At 65.7% G+C, this 12,162-nt stretch overlaps 2 protein-coding genes across 2 annotated transcripts; both read left to right on the top strand.

Moving 5' to 3' along the window:
* The first annotated feature begins 2,797 nt into the window (after positions 1-2,797).
* On the top strand, positions 2,798-5,347 carry LOC146764778 (uncharacterized). Its single transcript, XM_085563826.1, has 4 exons — positions 2,798-3,291; positions 3,562-3,611; positions 3,741-3,793; positions 3,914-5,347. The coding sequence occupies exons 1-4, from the start codon at positions 2,813-2,815 to the stop codon at positions 4,328-4,330; spliced, it is 999 nt and encodes a 332-aa protein (XP_085419952.1). The 5' UTR covers positions 2,798-2,812; the 3' UTR covers positions 4,331-5,347.
* A 2,477-nt stretch (positions 5,348-7,824) lies between these two features.
* On the top strand, positions 7,825-10,818 carry LOC110482651 (uncharacterized). Its single transcript, XM_021552068.3, has 7 exons — positions 7,825-9,247; positions 9,341-9,418; positions 9,496-9,607; positions 9,723-9,868; positions 9,954-10,030; positions 10,135-10,208; positions 10,378-10,818. The coding sequence occupies exons 1-7, from the start codon at positions 7,877-7,879 to the stop codon at positions 10,458-10,460; spliced, it is 1,941 nt and encodes a 646-aa protein (XP_021407743.3). The 5' UTR covers positions 7,825-7,876; the 3' UTR covers positions 10,461-10,818.
* The last annotated feature ends 1,344 nt before the right edge of the window (positions 10,819-12,162 follow it).

Genomic DNA, 12,162 nt, shown 5'->3' with positions numbered 1-12,162 from the left:
GCTGGGCAGAGACACCCCAAAACGCAGAGAAATGGCCCCAAATGATGAGGCACAAACACCCCAAACCAGCCCTAAAATGCCAAGAAATGCCCCAAAACAACGGAGCAGAAACGCCTCAAATGCCCAGAGACGTCGCGAAACGAGGAAAGCCCCAAAACAACGGCACAGACACCCCAAAATGGCCAGAGCCGTCCCAAAATGAGACAAAATGGCCAAGGACGCCCTAAAATGAGGCAAAACGCTCCAAAACAGCCAGGCAGAAACACCCTAAAAATGGCCATAAAGAGGAAATTCAAAATGTGCAGAGACGCCCCAAAATGTCTGAACAGGGAGTCCCCAAAATGAGGAGAAACGCTCCAAACCAGCCAGGCAAAAAAAAAAAAACCTAAAAAGCAGAGATTCACCCAAAAATGGCCAGGCAGAAACGCTCCAAATCGAGCAGGCTGAGACGCACCAAAATGAGGAGAAACGCTCGCAAATAAACACGGTAGAGACGCCCCCAAATGCCCCAAAATTCAATAAAACACCCCAAAACTGCTGGGCAGGGGTAGCCCTAAAGCAGCCAAGCAGAAATCCCCCCCCCAAGAAACGAGGCCTTGAAGAATTTGGGGGTGAATTGGTGCCACCCCCCCCACCCCCCAACATCCCATCCCCCACAAACGCCACTGAAACGCCCGAAATGCCCCAAATGACGCTGTCGGAAAAAGCAGCTTGAGCACCTCCTCCAGATGGCCCCAAATCGTTCAGGTACCCCCCAAAAACCCGCTCAGGTTTTTTAAAACTCCCCCCATTTTAAAAAAAAACAAAACCCTGGCACCTCCAAATTTTGGAGGCTTTTTCCACCTGCAGGCCCTGAGTTTTGTCCCTTTTTTCCCCCCACCCCAAAATCCGCTCGGTTCCGAGTCAGTTTTGGTTTTTTTTTTTTTTTTGGACGTTTCCCAGCCCCGAATTGGCCGGGTTTTACCCCAAAGCGGTTCTGGGTGTACCACCCTGGACCCCTCCCCATTTTTTTTTGGGGTGGGGTTGGGAGTTTTTTCACCCCCTGGGATTTCCCCAGCTCGAAGGGAGGTGAAACTGCGCCCGGAGCCGGCAGGAAATAACAGAGGGGGTGCGGTGGATTTTTGGGGGGCGGGGGGGTGGAGCAGAACCCGTGCCTGGTGCCCCCTCCCCAACATCGGGACCCCCAGCCCACCCCCCTGCGCTCAGCAGGACCCTCGTGCCAAGGGCCTGGCACGCTGCCCCCTCCTCTAAAGGGGTGCCAGGGCACAGGACCCCCCCCAAAACTGGACCCCCCATCCCTCACCCACCCAAAATCTGCTCACCTGGCTGAACCCCCGTGTGTTGCCCGCCCTGGCACCCCGATTTTTATGGGGTGATGTCAGAGAACCCTCCCACACCTGGGGGGGGGGGGTCCCAAATTTTCCTCCCCCACCTTCCCGAACTTTCACTCCTTTTTTTTTTTTTTTGGGGGGGGGATGAAGGGAACGTCGGTACAGCACCCAGGGGTGCTGTCGTGTGGGGAACTCGGAGAGGGGAGCCTTTAATGCCCCCTGTGAGCCCCCCAAAAACCCATGGGGGATGTTTAGGGGTGCTAATGCCCCCCCCAAGGGAAGCAGATATTGGGGGGATCCTTCTTTGCTCCTCCAGACCCTGCAGACCTGTGAGAAGTGGGGGGGCCATTAACACCCCCTCACCCCTCAAGGCACCCCCCAATCTCCAGGACACCCCCAAATTTCCCCCGTGACACCCAGGCGTCCCCCCGTTTAACCCTCAGCGCCCCCCAAACATCCGCAGACACTGAGATGGGGGGGGGTGTCACACACTTTGCCCCCCCAAACCCCCCTCATTAAACCCACGAGTGGGGATTGGGGGGGCGCTCCTTTGCCCCCCCCAATCTCCAGAATCCCCCCAAACCCCCCTCATTAAACCCACGGGTGGGGATTGGTGGGGGGGTGCTCTTTTGCCCCCCCAATATCCAGAATCCCCCCAAACCCCCCTCATTAAACCCACGAGTGGGGACTGGGGAGGGGACGCTCCTTTGCCCCCCCAGTCTCCAGAATCCCCCTCATTAAACCACGAGTGGGTATTGGGGGGGGGTGCTCTTTTGCCCCCCCAATCTCCAGAATCCCCCCAAACCCCCCTCATTAAACCCACGAGTGGGGATTGGGGGAACGCTCCTTTGCCCCCCCAATCTCCAGAATTCCCCCTCATTAAACCCACGAGTGGGGACTGGGGAGGGGGCGCTCCTTTGCCTCCCCAATCTCCAGAATCCCCCCAAACCCGCCTCATTAAACCCACGGGTGGGGATTGGGGGTGTCACACACTTTGCCCCGCCAATCTCCAGAATCTCCCCTCATTAAACCACGAGTGGGGATTGGGGGGTGTCACACACTTTGCCCCCCCAATCTCCAGAATCCCCCCAAACCCCCCTCATTAAACCACGAGTGGGGATTGGGGGGGCGCTCCTTTGCCCCCCGAACCGCCCTCATTAAACCCACGAGTGGGGACTGGGGAGGGGGCGCTCCTTTGCCCCCCCAATCTCCAGAATCCCCCCTCATTAAACCCACGAGTGGGGATTGGGGGGGGTCACACACTTTGCCCCCCCAATCTCCAGAATCCCCCCAAACCCCCGCTCATTAAACCCACGAGTGGGGACTGGGGGGGGGCTCCTTCTCACAGCCCCTCCCCCCGGGGACCCCCATCGCAAGCCCCGCCCCTTTCACAAGCCCCGCCCCTCACAGGCCCCGCCCCCTCACAAAGCCCCGCCCCTCACAGGCCCCGCCCCGCGCCGCCGCGGCCCCGCCCCTCCGCCATGGCCCGGGCTCCCGCCTCCGCCCCGGCGCCCCCCCCGCCGTGGCCGGACTCCCGGCGTGCCCCGCGCGGGGGGGGCCCCTCCCCGCCCCCCCCGCGCCCCGGGACCCCCCCCCGCGCCCCCCCCGCCCCCCCCCATCACCCCCCGCCCGCCGCGACCCCCGCCCTCCCCCCGCCCGCTCCCACCCCGTCCCCCCCGCTCCCGGAGGTCGCCGAGCCCCCGCCGGGGCTCCCCGAGGCGGCCGCGGGCACCCCCGGCGACCCCGAGAGCCCCGCGCCCCCCGGGCTGGGCGGGGGGTCCCGGCGGGTTCTTTTCGCCGACGCTCTGGGGCTGCCCCTGGCCCGCCTGCGGCAATACCGGCCCTGGGACCCCCGGGGGAGGGGGGCACCGGCGGGGGGGGGGTCCCCGGTAAGGGGGGAGGGGGGCGCGGTGGGAGAGCCGCCCCCCCCCGGGATCTGGATGAGGCCTGGGAAGGGCAGGTAAGAGGTGGGGGGGAGGGGAAATCTGCATGGGGGACCCCCCCCCCAAAATGGGGTCAACCCCCGACCCTCCCCTCCCCGCATGTGCCCCCCTCGAAATTGGGGGGGGGGGGGCTGTGGCGCATGTCTGGGATCCCCCCGGACCCCCAAATGTGGGTCACACTCTGGGGTGGGGGGGTGCAGATGCTGCTCCCCCACCCCGAATTTGGGGGTGGGGCGGGGGTCCTGTGCGGTGACCCCCCCCCCACAAACCCGTGTCCCCCCCAAAAGGCCACAGGAGGCGGAGGATGTGCAGCCCCCACCCCCCGAGCACAGCACAGGTAAGTATCGCTGCCCCAAATTTGGGGGCGCACCCCAATTACTGGGGCACCCTCCAATTTTGGGGATCCCCCCGAACTTTGGGGTGGGGTGTGGGGGTCCCTCACCCCCTCCCCTTTCCCCTCGCACAGAGCCTGACCCTGCCCCGACGCCCCCCCCGGATGCGGAGCAGCCCCCAGCACAGGTGAGACAACACCCCCTCCTCCTCCCCCCCCCCCCAAAACTGGGGTGCCCCCCTCCCCCGAGCAACGGGGTGCCTCCCCAAGGATGGGGGCACCCCAAATTCTGCCCCCCCAAAACCCAGGGCGCCGAGGACGAGGCGGTGGCGCGGGAGCTGGAGCAGCTCTACCTGTCCCACCTGCGCCGGCTGCGGGGGGACCCCGGGCACAGCGACGACCCCCCCCCGAGAAACGGGGACCCCCCGTTCCCCGAGCGAGCCCCCAACACCTCTCTGGCCAACGAGATGGCGCTGCGCTACGAGGGGGGCGGTGGTCGCTGCAGCCCCCCGGTGCTGCTGGGGAGGGGGCGGCCGGTGGAGGGGGCGCTGCTGGTGCCGGCGCGGCCCCCCCGGGGCAGGGGGAGCAGTTTGGGGGGGGCCCTCAGGGGGTGCGGGCTGGTTTTGGCTTTGGCCGTGCTGGTACCGGTGGCTTGGGGGGACGGCGGGGGTCCCACGGCCGCGTTGGCCCTGGGGCTTTACCTGGCGCTGGCTTGGTTGACGTGAGGGTGGGGTTTGGGGGGTGGTGGGGGGGGGGAGAGCCCCAAAAATTGTCGCCACCCAAAAATTGTCACCACCCAAAAATTGTCACCACCCAAAAAAATTGTCACCTCCCAAAAAGTCACAGCACGCACCCCCCCCCCCCACCACCATGTCACCTTTGGAAATGTGGGACACCCCTAAATCAGTGGGGGGAAGGGGGGCGGCGTGGGGAGGTGGAAGGGGACCCCCAAATGGAAGTAGACCCCTAAAATGGAAGGGGACCCCCCAAAATGGAAGGGGACCCCCAAATGGAAGGGGACCCTCAAATGGAAGGGGACCCTCAAAATGGATAGGGGACCCTCAAAATAGAAGGGGACTCACAAAATGGAAGGGGACCCTCAAAATGGAAGGGGACCCCCAAATGGAAGGGGACCCCTAAATGGAAGGGGACCCTCAAAATGGAAGGGGACTCCCAAAATGGAAGGGGACCCCTAAATGGAAAGGGACCCCTAAATGGAAGGGACACCCCCAAATAGAAGGGGACTCCCAAAATGGAAGGGGACCCCTAAATGGAAGGGGACCCCCAAATGGAAGGGACACCCCCAAATGGAAGGGGACCCTCAAAATGGAAGGGGATCCTCAAAATAGAAGGGGACTCCCAAAATGGAAGGGGACCCCTAAATGGAAGGGGACCCCCAAATGGAAGGGACACCCCCAAATGGAAGGGGACCCTCAAAATGGAAGGGGATCCTCAAAATAGAAGGGGACTCCCAAAATGGAAGGGGACCCCTAAATGGAAGGGCCCCCCCCAAAATTGAAAGGCCCCCCCAAAATGGCAGAGGACCCTCAAAATGCAAGGGGCACCCCCAAATGGAAGGGGACCCTCAAAATGGAAGGGGACCCTCAAATGGCCCCCCCCTTCCCCAGGGGTGGAGGCACTGTCACTTTGTGGGACCCCCCCCCACTCCCCCAAATCATGTGCACCCCCCCCCCCCGGGTTTTGGGGCGCCCCTGTGTACATACAGCCATGGAACGATGGTGTCCCCGAGTTCTTGTCGTGGGGGTTGAATTTTGGGGTGGTGGGGGGGTAAGGGAGGGTTGTGTGTCTGTGTTTAGGGGGTGGGGGCCGGGTCCCCCCCCTGCTGTCGCTGTCGCAGCCGTTTCCTGCCCTCGGGGAAGGTCCCAGCAAAGGTCACGGGGCCGCGGGTGACAAACAGCCGCCCCTCACCTGTGGCTGTCGTGTCGTGGGTGCCATGTCGTGACAGAAGGGTCTGTCACCCCCTGGGGGCAGCCGGGGGGGGTCCCGAGTGTCCTGGGAGCAGCTGGGGGGGCGGGTCCTGAGACCCCTTGGAGAATCGGGGTGTCCTGAATGTCCTGGAAGCAGCTGGGGTGGGGGTCTTGAGCCCCCTTGGAGAACTGGGGTGGTCCTGAGTATCCTGGAACATTTGGGGAGGGGGTCCTGAGTATCCTGGGAGCAGCTGGGGTGGGGTCTTGAGCCCCCTTGAAGAACTGGGGTGGTCCTGAATGTCCTGGAACATTTGGGGAGGGGGTCCTGAATGTCCTGGGAGAAGTTGGGGAGGGGGTCCTGAGTATCCTGGGAGCAGCTGCGGTGGGGGTCTTGAGCCCTCCTTGAAGAACTGGGGTGGTCCTGAATGTCCTGGAACATTTGGGGAGGGGGTCCTGAGTATCCTGGGAGCAGATGGGGTGGGGTCTTGAGCCCCCTTGAAGAACTGGGGTGGTCCTGAATGTTCTGGAACATTTGGGGAGGGGGTCTTGAGTATCCTGGGAGCAGCTGGGGTGGGGGTCTTGAGCCCCCTTGAAGAACTGGGGTGGTCCTGAATGTCCTGGAACATTTGGGGAGGGGGTCCTGAGTATCCTGGGAGCAGCTGGGGTGGGGGTCTTGAACCCCTTGGAGAACTGGGGTGGTCCTGAGTATCCTGGAACATTTGGGGAGGGGGTCCTGAGTATCCTGGGAGCAGCTGGGGTGGGGGTCTTGAGCCCCCTTGGAGAACTGGGGTGGTCCTGAGTATCCTGGAACATTTGGGGAGGGGGTCTTGAGTATCCTGGGAGCAGCTGGGGTGAGGGTCTTGACCCCCATGAACAAGTGGGGTGGTCCCAAGTATCCTGGGAGAAGTTGGGGTGGGGGTCTTGAGCCCCCTTGAAGAACTGAGGTGGTCCTGACTGTCCTGGGAGCAACTGGGGGGGTCTTGATCCCCATGGGATGAAGTGGGGAGTGGTCCTGAGGCCCCCTGGAAGCATTTGGGGGGTCCCGAGTGTCCTGGGAGCGGCTGGGGGGGTCCTGAGCCTCCTGGAGGTGGCCGGGAGGGGGTCCCCAGCCCCAGTGAAGCTGCTGAGAGCATTCTTGGTCCTCAGGGAGGGTCCTGGATCCAGCCGAGGGAGGGTCTTGTGCCCTCAGGTGACATTTGGGTGGGTGGTCGCATCTCCTCAGGAGTCACTGTGGGGGTATCCTGTCATCTCCAGATGTTCTGCAGCCCCTCAGTCCTTTGGATGACATCGTGTTGGGGGTCACAGCTCCTCTGGATTCAATGTGGGGGTATCCTCCTCATCCTCGATCATCTCCAGATGTTCTGCAGCCCCTCAGTCCTTTGGGTGACATCGTGTGGGGGTCGCAGCTCCTCTGGAGTCACAGAAAGGAACCCGCCAGCACCCAGGGGTCCTCAGCCCCTCAGGAAATGGTGGGGGGGCGGCAGCCCCTCTGAAGTCACTGCAGGGGGGTCCCAGCTCTCCAATACACCCTGGAAGGGGGGGGAAATCCTGTCCCATCCGAGGGTGTCCTGCCCACCCTCATGGCCCCTCAGCCCCTGAGGAGGGGTCCCAGTCCCTCAGGTGACAGTGCTGGGGGGGTCAGGGAGGGTCCTGCTGCCCTCAGCCCCTGGGGAGGGGTCCCTGTCCCTCAGGTGACAGCGCTGGGGGCTCCGTCCCCTCAGGCGCCATCAGCCCCTGAGGAGGGGTCCCAGTCCCTCAGGTGACAGTGCTGGGGGGGTCCTGCTGCCATCAGCCCCTGAGGAGGGGTCCCTGTCCCTCAGGGGACGGTGCAGGGGGGGTCCTGCTGCCCTCAGCCCCTGAGGAGGGGTCCCAGCCCCTGAGGAGGGGTCCCAGTCCCTCAGGTGACAGTGCTGGGGGGGTCCTGCTGCCCTCAGCCCTTGAGGAGGGGTCCCAGTCCCTGAGGAGGGGTCCCAGTCCCTGAGGAGGGGTCCCAGTCCCTGAGGAGGGGTCCCTGTCCCCTCAGGCGCCCTCAGCCCCTCACGGCGGGAGGGGGGCGTGGCCTCAGCCCCTCACGGCGGGGCTCTCGCGCCGCCCGCACGTGCGCTCCTCGCGCTGCGCATGAGCGCGGCCCCCCCGGCCCCGCCCACCGCGCTCCCCGAGCCCTCCCATTGGCCGCCCTTTTCCCGCCCGCCCCGCGTGACCGCGGCGTCGCCATGGCAACCGGCCAATGGGGGGGCAGCGCGCGAGTGACGAGCGGGTGGGCGGGGCTTCGGCGGCGGCGGCGGCGCGCGCGCTTTTTTTCGGCCGCTGCTTCGGCCCCTGGCGGGCGCCGGAGCCGCCGCCATGAGCGGGGCCGGGGCCGGGGCAGACCGGCCGTCCCCGGCCAAGCTCCGCCGTCTGGATGAGCCCGGCGGGACGGGCCCTGCCGCCGCCGTTACCCGCGGGGAGGCGGCGCGTTCCCCCAGCCCCGCCGGAGGTCGCGGTGAGGGCCGCAGCGCGCGCGCGCGGGGCGGCGGGGCCGGGCATGCGCGGGGCGGCGGCGGCGGCGCGCGCGCTCCCCCTGGCGGCTGCCCGGAGATTAGCGCGGGTTCGGCCCGGGAGGGCGCGGAGACCCCCGGGGAGGGCACGGGGGGACCGGAGAGCACCGGAGAGGAACCGGCCAGCCTGGAGACCACCGAGGAGACCCACGGGAGACCGGAGAGCGTCAACAGGTGCAAAGGGAGCCCGGAGAGCGCAAGTAGCGACTGCTCGGAGCCCAAGAAAGGGGGTTTGGAGACCACCGGAGAGGTCGCAGAGGGGATGGAGAGCACCGGCGAGGCCGTGGCGGAGCTGGGAATGGCTGCCACGCACTCCTTGGAGCAGAACGAGCGTGTCCTGAAGACTCCCACGGAACCCGAGGGAAGCCCGGAGAGCACCAGCAAAGCCACGGGTGACCTGGAGAGCAGCAGGGAAGGCGCAGGGAGCCTTGGGAGCGGCAGTGGGCGCAAAGGGAGCCTGGAGACGGCCGTCACCCGCTGCTTGGAGCAAGGGAGAAGGAGCAAGGCGGGCCCGGAGACCACCACCAAGGTCCTGGCGAGCGCGGAGAGCGACGCTTCTCCTGCTGGGGAGCTGAAAAGCACCAGCAGGCGCAAGGCCAAGACCCCCGCGAGGCCCAGGCTGAGCGCAGAGACCGCCGGTCACCAGGGCTCGGAGTGGGAGAGGAGCGGGAACGGGGATCTGGACACCACCAGGGAGGCCTTGGCTGGCTTGGAGGCCACCAGAGAAGACGCAGAGAGCCTGGAGACCACCATCGCCGGCCCCGTGAAGCGGGACAGAGAGCAGAGAGGCGGCGTGGAGTTCACCACGGAGCACGAGGAGGGCCCGGAGCCCACAGCCTGCGTGGGGCAGAGCCGAGGCGGCCCCGGGCTCCCGGATCTCGTGGGGATCCCGGAGCCCGCGGGGGTCCCGGTGCCCAAGGAGCACGTGGCCGAGGAGAGCGCGGTGATCTCCCTGGATGAAGACGAGGAGGAGGAGGAGGAGGAGGAGGAGCGGGACGAAGGGCCCGCGCGGTACCTGGCGGCGCTGGAGGCCGTGCAGCTGGAGCTGGAGGCCGTGGAGGAAGAGGCTGCTCGAGCCTTTCGCCGCCTCCGCGCCCGCTTCTGCCTCCGCCGCCGGCCCCACCTGCAGCGGCGCAACCGCCTCATCCAGCACATCCCCGGCTTCTGGGTCACCGCCGTATCCTTGGGGAGCCACATTTTTGTTTTTGGGGTGGATGGGGGCACACGGGAAATTCCGGATCCATCTTTCCTTGACGCCGCCCGCGCCCAGTTCCTGAACCACCCGCAGCTCTCGGCCATGATCAGCGACCGCGACGAGGACGCGCTGAGCTACATGACGAGTTTGCAGGTGCCCGGAAGGTTTTGGGGGGAAAAGGTTTGGGGTTGTGTGGCCCCCCCATGAGGTAACACACCTTGGGCCCACAGGTGGAGGAGTTTGGCCAGAGCCGTCCCGGGTGCCGCATCCGCTTCTTCTTCAGCGTCAACCCCTATTTCCAGAACGACGTCGTGGCCAAGGAGTTCGTGCGCGGCCCCTCCGGTGGGTCTGGGGCAGGGTGGGGGGCACCCCCCAACTTCCTACAGCCCAGGGAGGGGTTTGGGGGGCGGGGGGGGGCTCCAGAGTGACCCCCCTGGTGTGTGGTCGCTCCTCCCAGGTCACCTGGTGTCCCACTCGACCCCCATCCGGTGGTGGCAGGGCCAGGACCCCCGGACTCGCCCTCACAAGGGCCCCCCAGCCCCCCGCAGCTTCTTCGCGTGGTTTGGGGACCACAGCTTCCCTGCGGGCGACCGTGTGGCCGAGGTGAGCCCGGCGCTCCCAGTTCCGCCTCCCAGTGCTCCCAGTTACCCCCCCCCACCCCCGACCTCCCCATCTCCCTCCCCTCCAGATCATCAAGGAGGAGCTTTGGCCCAACCCGCTCCAGTTCTACCTGCTGGGGGAAGGCGCCGAGGGACCCCCCGACAGGTGAGCTGCACCCCAAGGGGGGGTTTTGGGGGGGGTTTTGGGGGTCTCCAGGAGAGGGAACCCCAAACCTTCCCACCCCCCCCCCATGAACGCCCCCTCCCCAGCGAGAGCGGCGAGGATTGCGTGGTGATCCTGGATGACGACGAGGACGTGCAGGAGATCCCAGACGATGGGGACGGTGAGTGACCAACTCCCCCCTCCACCCTGGGGGCGACCCCAAAATTGGGGGGGGACCCCAAAACTCCTCACCTGAGGAAATGGGGGGGGGGGGGGGCTGAGAACCCCCCCCCCAAATTCCTCTTGGGAGTCGGGGGCTGATTTTGTGCCCCCCAATCCCCGCTCTGCAGGCAGTGGTGTGGAAGAGATCCCCACAGAGGAGCCCCCCAACCCCCCCGTGGGACAGAAAGACCCCAGCAGGGGCAGAATTTAATTTTGGGGGGGGGATTTGGGGGTGCTGCACATCTCCACCCCTCCGGCGTTGCGGGTAATGAGGGGCTGGGGGCCCCCAACACAGCTCAGGGTGCTCGAAGGCCTTTCACCCCCCTGCCCCCCAAACCTTTCATGACTCCCCCCCCCAACTCTGGGGACCCCCAATCTCCCCAGCTCCATCCCCTGGGGGGGTGCGGGGGTCCCCCTAAATCCCTTTTCCCCCCCACCCACCCACCTCACACGAGGGGAGAAACACAACCATTTCCTGACCATTTTTTTGTACATTTTGGGTTAAAAACTTGTAAAATTTTCTTTTTATATCTAAAAATATATTATAATAAAGAGAAAGTTTTAACAGATTCACAGAGACCTCCCTTGAACCCCAGGGGAGCTGGGGAGGATTTCAGAGTTTAAATTAAAATTTTCATATTTTACTCCCCTGGGTTTTTTGGGGGTGGGGCTTCCCTAAAACCCTTCCCAGAGCAAGACCCGCCTTAGACCCCCCCTCGTCCTCCTCCGGTGCCGGTTGTCCCCACAACACGTGGCCTCACTCCCGTTACCGGTGCTCCACGACCCCCCCCCGCAATTCCCGGGATCTCCCGGGACCTGCGGTGCAAGTCTCGCCCTCATCCCCACCGGCCCCGGTGCCTCCCCGCCGCCATTTCCGTCCCGTTCCCGGTGCTCCCCCAGCCATATCCATCCCGTTCCAGGTGCCTCCATCTCCGGTTCCCGGTGCCCCCATCCCGTTCCAGGTGCCTCCATCTCCGGTTCCCGGTGCCCCTCCATTTCCATCCCGGTCCCGGTGCCCCCACTCAATTTTCATCCCGTTCCCGGTGCCCCCATCCCGTTCCCGGTGCTCCCCCAGCCATATCCATCCCGTTCCAGGTGCCTCCATCTCCGGTTCCCGGTGCCCCTCCATTTCCATCCCGTTCCCGGTGCCCCTACCCCATTTCCATCCCGGTCCCGATGCCCCCCACCATTTCCATCCCATTCCCGGTGCCGCCCCCCCTCCCCTCAACCACTTCCGTCCCGTTCCCGGTGACCCCATCCCGTTCTCGGTGCTCCCCCCACCATTTCCATCCCGTTCCCGGTTCCTCCATCCCCCGGTGCCGGTTCCTCCTGCTCCGACCCTCCCGGAGCGGACCCGATCCGCAGCGGCGGGGGAAGCGCCCCGGGCCGGCTCCGCCCCGCCGCCCCCGTCCGCACCGGCACGGCCGGTCCCGGTGCCCCAGATTCGCTCCGTTCCCGTTCCCGGTGTCCCAGCCCCGCTCCCGGTCCTGCTCCCGGTTCCCGCTGTCCCAGCCTCACTCCGTTCCCGCTGTCCCAGACCCGCTCCCCGTCCCGGTCCCGCTGTCCCAGCCTCACTCCGCTCCCGGTCCCGGTCCCGTTCCCGCTGTCCCAGCCCCGCTCCCGGTCCTGGTCCCGCTGTCCCAGCCCTGCTCCCGCTCCCCGTCCCGTTCCCGTTGTCCCAGCCTCACTCCGCTCCCGGTCCCGCTGTCCCAGACCCGCTCCCCGTCCCGGTCCCGCTGTCCCAGCCTCACTCCGCTCCCGGTCCCGCTGTCCCAGCCTCACTCTGTTCCCGTTCCCGCTGTCCCAGACCCGCTCCCCGTCCCGGTCCCGCTGTCCCAGCCTCACTCCGCTCCCGGTCCCGCTCCCGGTCCCGTTGCCTCCGCCCGCCTCATCGCCGCCTGCTCCTCCCCGCC

Source organism: Lonchura striata, chromosome 31 (assembly GCF_050655825.1).
Source record: "Lonchura striata isolate lonStrDom1 chromosome 31, ASM5065582v1, whole genome shotgun sequence".
Lineage (NCBI taxonomy): Eukaryota > Metazoa > Chordata > Aves > Passeriformes > Estrildidae > Lonchura > Lonchura striata.
Note: the sequence above shows the minus strand (reverse complement) of the source record. Positions and strands in the feature narration are given on the sequence as shown.

Bases quoted from the DNA above. Each gene is read 5' to 3' on its own strand.
- LOC146764778 (XM_085563826.1), top strand. From the start codon at position 2,813: ATGGCCCGGGCTCCCGCCTCCGCCCCGGCGCCCCCCCCGCCGTGGCCG. The intron at 3,292-3,561 runs GTAAGAGGTGGG...CCCCCCCAAAAG, and splicing joins ATGAGGCCTGGGAAGGGCAG to GCCACAGGAGGCGGAGGATG. The intron at 3,612-3,740 runs GTAAGTATCGCT...CCCCTCGCACAG, and splicing joins ACCCCCCGAGCACAGCACAG to AGCCTGACCCTGCCCCGACG.
- LOC110482651 (XM_021552068.3), top strand. From the start codon at position 7,877: ATGAGCGGGGCCGGGGCCGGGGCAGACCGGCCGTCCCCGGCCAAGCTC. The intron at 9,419-9,495 runs GTGCCCGGAAGG...TTGGGCCCACAG, and splicing joins GCTACATGACGAGTTTGCAG to GTGGAGGAGTTTGGCCAGAG. The intron at 10,209-10,377 runs GTGAGTGACCAA...CCCGCTCTGCAG, and splicing joins GATCCCAGACGATGGGGACG to GCAGTGGTGTGGAAGAGATC.